General features: G+C 45.9%; 1 protein-coding gene across 1 annotated transcript in view; it reads right to left on the reverse strand.

Moving 5' to 3' along the window:
• The window catches only part of MDH2 (malate dehydrogenase 2, NAD (mitochondrial)), a gene marked incomplete at its 5' end in the record, with an annotated part of 6,852 nt that extends 327 nt beyond the window's left edge, over positions 1 to 6,525 (reverse strand). Inside the window, 7 exon segments of the mRNA XM_009080935.1 lie at positions 937 to 1,088; positions 1,503 to 1,602; positions 2,581 to 2,658; positions 3,393 to 3,518; positions 4,034 to 4,143; positions 5,112 to 5,195; positions 6,217 to 6,525. Of these exon segments, the coding sequence (XP_009079183.1) occupies positions 937 to 1,088; positions 1,503 to 1,602; positions 2,581 to 2,658; positions 3,393 to 3,518; positions 4,034 to 4,143; positions 5,112 to 5,195; positions 6,217 to 6,525 (959 nt within the window).
• Positions 6,526 to 8,606: the final 2,081 nt, after the last annotated feature.

The following is an 8,606-nucleotide window of genomic DNA, read 5'->3' on the forward strand; positions in this document are numbered from 1 at the left end:
TTGAATGACCTAAAGAGGAGCTTAAACAGCTCTGACTAAGATTTATCCAGTCAAGACAGAGACCCAGCCTAGGACCTCTGTCATCTCTAGTCTGCCAACCCTGTGCTTCCTGGAAAGGTTCAGAAGCCTCTTACTATCTGTGGCAACTTCTAGAACCCTCACAGACTTCTTTCACTGCACACAAATGTGAAACCTGAAGCTACCCCACCAGCTCTTTCAAGAGAAGATTAATACCAACTGCTCCTTCCTACCTCCAAACCTACCATCTGGTAAGAGAATCTCTCTCCTCTGGTGTATGTCCTTCATTTGCTGCTAGCTTGCAACCTCAAACTGCTCCAGAGTGGCACTCCTGTGTGTCTGAGATGTCTACATCCAAACCCTTCCCTCTGCTTCCATTCCCTCACCAGCCTGCCCCTCGGACAGCACACACCACCCACTGCATCCCAGTCCAAGACAGGGCTGCAGCATCCTTGTTTTCCACTTCACCCACAGGGTAAGGGTGACCAAAGGAACACTTCTGTCAGAGTTCAGCAGAGGTCCTGAAAACAAGCTATTAATACTAATCCATACTGCAGCTCCCCATGTGCCTCAATTTCTGAGGGATTTGCTTGTGGCAGATCAAGCCGAGGAGACAGGATTGCTGACTCTGGTTAATCATATGAAAGCCCAGCATAAACAGGCCTGACTCGAGGCAAGCATGACCTCTTAAGCCAAGCCTGAATCTCTGGGTACTCAGTGATCTGCAGTCTAAGAACAGATAAAAGCAGCAGCATCCTTGTTGAGCTGAGCTATGTGCCTAAGTACCATCCCCAAATATTCAAGACTCAGCTGTTAACTCTAGTGATACCAGGCATTCAACAACATTGAAATCACTGAGTAAATCCCACAAGCCTCAATCAGTAGCTGCTGTTTGTAAGTCTCATTTAAAGTACATACTCCCAGCTGCAGAGGTGTAGAGAAGTAGGGGCTCTCCGTCACGTCCGATTTAATAAAGGCACATTCCACAACTCCCTGTTTTCCACTCATTGCTTCCAACAGAGAGAACACAAATCGAGCACCAGCATAGGCCATAGACAGGGTGGCAGATCCTGTAAGAGTTAAACCTCTTTTAGAACAGATCATGTTGAAATTTGATACTTTCTTTAGCATCAAAGGTTTCCATAGTGGTATGTTTACAGAGCTGCAGTGTCATTGACCTCAAGCTCACAGTCATTAGACAAAGCAGCAGCTTTTGGCCAGCTACATGCTACCTAGTTGACTAGATTTATAGAAGAAACAGCTTAACTTGACAGAAAATATTCTTTTTTAAACTGTACATGATGTGGGTTCAGTTAATGTTTAGTCTTACACACTCAGCTGCTTCTAGCAGCACAGCTCAGGCAGTCACAGCTTGATTTGTAATCAGCAGTTCATAAATTGCAAGTAAGATTAAACACTGCAGATGACTGCATCCATTCAGCTAGGCAACAAGAATTGCTTGGAATCTGTAGTCAAGAACCCACCTGCTCCTGCTTTTGCTTGGACAACTTCAGTGCCAGCTTCTTGAATTCTTGCTGTAAGCTTTTCCAGCTGATCTTGAGGAAAGTCCACTTTTGGTGTGCACTAGATAGGGGAAAAAAAGGAAGTTACTATCAAACATCAGGACCCCTCCAGGCTCAGCACAAGGCCACCCACACCATGCTTTTTGTACCACTGCAGTTGTCACCAACAGGTCTCAACTAGGCAAATGAGTTACCCCAGCTCACAGCTTGTGTAACACTGACCAGCTGCAAGGGTGACCAGGGCTGCTGGTCACTGCATGGCCTGGAACAGGAACATAGCCATGCCCAGTTCCCTTGAGAACAAACCTCAGCTTCACAGCCAAACCAGGGCTTGCCATGGCTCAACACTACTGTGTAGTCCTGTGCACTAGATGGTTGCCTTTCAAGTATTAGGAATTTCAAAGTCACCTTGTAAATATTTGGGTCACTGTGGCATTATGGAAGTCAAGAGCCTTATGATGGATCCAGCCTCCCAGAAATATTTAGGAAGTTACTGAACATTCAGATACAGCTCTGCCAGTAGCTTAAGCACAGCTGTGTCTGTCCCAATGGACTGTTTAACCAAAGCACCCTCTCAGCATTCAGCTGCTACAAAGCCTTGCTCTTACTCCCTAAGAATATCCTTCTGTGAAGGATATTTTATTTCCCACTTAGAGCACAGCTTTCTCCTCCTTTCTTGCAGATTGCTCCTTGGCCATAGCCCAAGGCTGCAGGTGCTTTAGAACTGAATTTCAGTTTGGCTTAGGTGCAGGAAGGCAGCCTCTCCTGACAGCCTATCACTGCTACACCTCAGTGCTAATCTCCCAAACTCATTTAGAGGTAAAAGACTGGAACTATTTACACTAACCAGTGGAGTTTAGACTTTCCTTGTTGCCCTTCCAGTATCCTGCACCTCCTCCTAGAAGGAAAGCAGCCAGGAGAGCACGGAGGACTGTCTCTGCTCTATCTTAGCACATTACCAGTCATCACAAAGGCATTTTACATCAACCCTAACACACTGACAAGTGTGCTGCCACACACAGCAGTCACCATGACCTACCTGAGAGATCAGAGGGATGATAGTCTTCCCAGCATGTCCACCAATAACCGGCACAGTCACTCGAGCTGGATCTAAGCCCTAGGGGAAACATGAAACTTTCCAGCTTCTGAAGCACATGGACAAGGAAAGCAAGTGAAAACACCACAGTTCACACTCTGCCCTGGGTGTTTGGACACACTGATCAGTCAAAGGCTGGACTCGAGGATCTTGGAAGTCTTTTCTAACCCAGATGATTCTGTGATCTATAACCCAGTGATACACACAGCAGAAGTTTCAGAGGCAGCTGTACTGCAGGGGCACAGTCAGATCGATGGAGCTGAACTCCAGGTTACTCTGATGACTTTATACAGTTAAGGATATTATTAATGCAAGTTTGGATAAATAGCAGCACAAACACAAACACCAGCAGAGCTATTAAGAGCAGTAACCTGCTACAGGTCCTGACACTGTGCAGAATATCCTGTAACATGCAACACAGAGTCTGACTTGCAAACACAGACTACAACTCGACCCTCTCCTCCGGTTGCACCGCAGGGTTGGAAATGCCAGTGGAATTAAGGCGAACGTGTAGCTCACTCACAGGGCACAGCTATGAAAAGGAAAGGTCAAAGTCTTTTGAACCATGTTTTGCAAGAAACCTTATCTCCAGGCTCCTCTAGAGAATGGAGACAGGGAATCATTGCCTTCGCTTCTAGCTCCACAGAAATTTGAGCTCCTTTGGCTCTCTGCAGTGATTTTAGAAGCATTTCTTTTTAGACCTGGTGGCCAAAGCTGGCAGGATCCCTCCCTCAGCAGCTGTTATTATGACCTGCCTTTAGTTCAGCCACAAAAGTGTTTGCTCTGACGATGTCCAGCGTTGTGACACCAAAGATTTTGTTGGGATTATACACTCCATGCTTCTTGAAGACTTCTGAAGTTATTGGGATGGTTGAATTTACCTATAAGCATGAAGAGACAAGCACTGATTACTACCACTATAGCAACAAAGCCAATGCATGAACTTAAACAGGCCAATAAACAACCCAAAATACACTTCCAACTTGGAAACAACTGTAGCCAATTACTTTAATGTCTAAACTGAAGAGCAATTTACAGTCAGGCTGGAATAAAAATCATTAATTTTACATGGCCATTAAGACAATTTAATTTCTTCATTCACGTTACAAAGGCTTCTCCCTTAGTGAGCTAAGACTTTTATCCCAGCTAATACACCAGCCTGTATTATAACCAGCCACACAGACTTGGGAGATATTAAGCACTTTTATATCCAAGTTTCCTCTGACTTAAATACAGCCAAGAAAAATGGGTTAGTAGGACCAGGCTTATGGTGCTTTTCTGCTAATACACTGCAGACTTTAAAGATACTGGGTAAAACTAATAGGAATTTGGATTGCTCTAGTATTCCCAGTCTGGATTTGTGGGGTGGGGTTCAAGGTCTGCAGAAAATACTTACTGGGTTAGAAATAATACAGATCATGGCTTCTGGACAGTGCTTTGCACAGCCAGATGTCAGAGAGGCAACAATGCTGGCATTGGTGTTGAACAGGTCATCACGGGTCATACCTAAAACACAGCCAGTACAATATCTTGTTACCCACAGTTTACTCCTCCAAGAGCAAACCCAGTCAAACCCAATGTGCTGCTCTGCACAGAGAGCAGCTTCTGGTTTCAGAGACCAAGAACAAATTCTCCAGCTGCAAAAAAACTGGCTCCAAAGGTACTTCCTCTTGCCCTTTTCAGGAGTGACTGGCCCAGTTGTCCATTGTCAGAACACTTCACCTAGGCTGCCTGAAGCACAGTGGGACCACACAGACCCACTCTAGTACTCCAGTGGTGTTCAGAGCAGCACAACTGCTCCCAGGATGAATTCTCTTCCCTCTCTTAAGGCAGCTCTTAAGTTTAAATGCCAACTACTCTGTACAAAATCTTGCTGGTTGTGTGAGTGCCACTTCTCATTTCTGTTGCAGCAACTACTTTAACCCTAAAAAGTAAAGGATTAGGAAGAGTTAGGCATTAAAGTCTAGAATTTTGTTACATTCCCAACAGGATACTGGAAAACAAAGTAAAAATATAAGAGGTCAGAGACATTCTAGGAAGGCTTAACAGCATCTTTTCAGAGATGCCCCAAGAGGTTACTACACAACTGATGGAAAACAAATGGACTATTTCAATTCTGCTGAGAAATTAAATAATGAAGCAGTTTTTGTTCCTATAGCATTGCCCTGGGGCAAGAAACACTAAGGGAGATACAGGATCACTTGCATGAAAAGTCTTTGCACCTCAACCCCATGGAAGAGCTCCAGAAATCAGTTCTGCCCCATTCCCAAGGGACAAGCTAAGAGAGGCTGAATGAGCTATCTGATACCACAGCAGCTCTGGGTCAGGGCCATTAACAGACCACTTACACCCCAAGCCAACACCACCATAAAGCACCAGAGAGCTCTGACTGAGGAACAGACACAGCCCTATTTGAGTGGCAGAACTGCAGAGATTCACTTCAGCCCTGGGGCTTTCCAACCAAGAGCACATACCTGGTTTTCTAGGGACTCCCGCTGGAATAACCACCACATCACAGCCCTTCAGACATTCTGGCAACTGCTCAGGTCCCATGAAGCCTGAAATGGAAGATATTCAGTCATTATGTTTTTGACAGTTATTAAATATCTGACACTTTGAAGTACAACATTACACCCAAAGGCATCCAATTCCTTCCTTTAATTATCCTTCAATTCAGACGTACACTGAAAAGCAAAGAAATACAATTATGGATGGATCTCATTTGATGATTTATCTGTGTTTCAAAACTTACAGATTGAGAGTGGTGAGAATCTCACTCATCTGTTTTGAAAACCCTCAGTTCCTCCTGCTACGTGTATTTACAGTGGTACTCACACTCATCTGTTTTGAAAACACTCAGTTCCTCCTGCTACGTGTATTTACTCTCAAAAAACCTTGGTACTAGAGTCACTGCCCCCAAAGAATTGCACATTCAAATTAAATGTCACCTCTTGGTGATCTTCAGCTAAGATGAAGATCAGCAGAGTAAGTCTTTCTTTCATCACAACTTGACAGCTGTCCCTTCAGAAACTCACACTCATCTGTTTTGAAAACACTCAGTTCCTCCTGCTACGTGTATTTACTCTCAAAAAACCTTGGTACTAGAGTCACTGCCCCCAAAGAATTGCACATTCAAATTAAATGTCACCTCTTGGTGATCTTCAGCTAAGATGAAGATCAGCAGAGTAAGTCTTTCTTTCATCACAACTTGACAGCTGTCCCTTCAGAAAAGAAACAGAATTCATGTGGACACCCAGGGAGTGTTAAGTCTATTCCTAGTCACACTTCTAAGTTTAACACTCAGGCTTTGTTCCTAAATTTCCCTGAATGCTTCCTGCCAGATACCACAAATTCCCCTTCAACAGTGCAACCACAGACCATCTCCACACACATCAATCTAATCAGCTAAACCTTAATTAATCATGCACTGCTGCAGGGAAAAAAAGCTACTTAAATTGAGACTAGGCTTCAGGATCACTGTGTGAAGATTTCTCTGCACAAGCAGTGGGTGACTCAGTGTGCCAGAGCCACCTGAGAGGATCCCTTGGGACACAGATCATTCCCATGGACTTGCAGTACCTTTGACATTGGCTCTGGTCTCGATGTGGCTGAGATCAGCTGCCACACCTGGAGTGTGTGCGATGTCGTAGAGGCTGAGCTTGCTCACCAGAGGGCTGTTCTTCAGGAGCAGGGAGAGAGGCTGCCCAATGCCCCCCGAGGCTCCCAGCACTGCTACCTTGGCATTTTTCTGTGCAAAAGAGACAACAAACACATAGCAGAGAGGTTCTGGCAGTCACCACAGCAGTGACCTTGGGGATTTCACCACCCTTTCTTTACTTTTAGCTCTATTTCTCAATTTTTTACCAAACACTATGCAAACTTGACAGCCTGAGCCCACAGCAAGGGATCTTCACAACAGCCTCAGAGAGCCTTCAGGTTTACTAGTAAGACAACTTTGAGGAAACTTATTTGTGATCTGAAGCTGAAAAGGGAAGCAAAGGGGCAAAGGAACCCAAAGGATCACTTTTCTTCAGATGGAAATGTCTGCCTGAAACTAATACCCGCTGCTCTGTGGGCCCAGGTCTGACTTAGGGCAGATTTCTGCTCTTGTTACACTGAAGCCTCCCTGCAGAGTGTAATACAGCTCAACAACAGGGCTCAGGAGCTGATCTTTGGGAATATACCTTTGGAAAAGGCCTCCTTAGAAGGAGGAAAGGCCAGAGAGGGTGTCTGCAGGCTCCAGGGCTGGGCAGGGGGAAGTGGTGCAATGGGGAAGAGGCTCCAGGGTTTTTATTACCATATTGCCTGGAGAAGAGAAGGTTATGTGGAGACCTCATAGCAACTTTCCAGTACCTGAAGGGGCTCCAGGAAAGCTGCAGAGAGATTCTGTGTTAGGAACTGCAGTGACAGGACAAGGAGTAATGGGGAGAAATGGAAAGAGGGAAATTTAGTTGAGATATCAGGAAGAAGTTTTTCCCTGGGAGGGTGTAGAGACACTGGCACAAGTTGCCCAGAGGGGCTGTGGCTGCCCCAACCCTGGCAGTGTTCACAGCCAGGTTGGATAAAGCCTGGAGCAACCTGCTCTGGTGGGAGTTGTCCCTGCCCAGGGCAGGGGGTTGGGACTAGATGATCTTTAAGGTCCATTCCAACCCTTTAACATACTACGAAAATCTGGTTTGAAGTTTTTCTAGCTTATGTTGCCACTATTAAAAAAAAAAAATGCCTTCCATTTGGCAAATCAATACACTGAATAGACTCCAATAAATGTAATAACCATTGTCTGAATTTGAAGAGAATGTCTAGGACTGAAATGCATTCAGAATAGTACCAGCAGCTACCTCAAGATTGAGGACTGAGAACATTAAGTGACTCTAATTTCCAGCTTTTATCAAATGTAACAAGCAGCAAGTAAAATCAACTCTGCTCGGTTGCCCTGTGAACCAGATTTACGCTCACATGTGTACTGACAGGACATGATTTCTCTCACAAATGCTCCTGTTTGTAGAGTAAGTGTTGCTACAAGAGAGCAAAGCTACTTCCAAGTGTCAGAACAACCTTGAAGTGCAACACTCTGCACTCTCTGATGGAGAAGCAGAGGCTCCTGCAGAGATCTAACATGGCAACACAATTGCTGCTGAGAAAGCTGTTCTCTATCACAGCCTTACCAGATAAAGCCATAATAGCTACAAGTCCCTGCATGAACAGCTTAATTGGTATGACAAGAAATAATCGACCCAAGAGCTAGACCAGCCTAACCTCACCTCAGTTTCCTTGAAATAGCAACCAATGTAATTTTGCACAGAACTCTTTAAGGGGAAGCAAAGTCTGGTTTGAGTCACTGCTGTGCCCCATTTATGACTGAGCTGATACCATGAGGTCAAAACCTCATTGCAAACAGCTCCAGACTTACACAAACCTCTCCTGCACAGCACATCTTTCAGCTCCAACAATCACTGTCATATGCCACTGGCACTACTAAGGTTGAATAGAGGTCGGTCTATCCATGCAGTTCTCCTCTGGTTTGGAGTGGATTCCACAACATGAAGGATTACTGCTAAATCCCAACCACAAGCTTTAGCTCTTAACACCTTCGGAATGCAGAGGCATGTTTGCATGAGAGCAAGGAAGCACCAAACTTGCCCAGCACCAGGAAAGGGAAGTGCAGACAGCACTAACACACTTGTCAGCTCACTGACACCTGCCTGGAGCAGGGCAGGAGCTCCTGGGATGACCCCGCAGGGCACAACCCCCAGCACTGGGGTTTCACGGGGCACAGACCCAGCACAGCACAGACCCCCCACAGCCCCACTGCTCCCTCTCGGCCCTTCCTGTGCCCCCCACGCGGCCTGAAGGGCTGCATCAGCACCCGGCAGTACCAGGGCTCCTCCTGGGCTTCCCCCGAGCCCAGAAGCCCTTGCCGGGCAGGACCTGCGCCCGGTCCCGGCCCCGCAGCAGGCAGGGCCGAGGAT

Source organism: Acanthisitta chloris, unplaced genomic scaffold, assembly GCF_000695815.1.
Source record: "Acanthisitta chloris isolate BGI_N310 unplaced genomic scaffold, ASM69581v1 scaffold36128, whole genome shotgun sequence".
NCBI classification, from domain to species: domain Eukaryota; kingdom Metazoa; phylum Chordata; class Aves; order Passeriformes; family Acanthisittidae; genus Acanthisitta; species Acanthisitta chloris.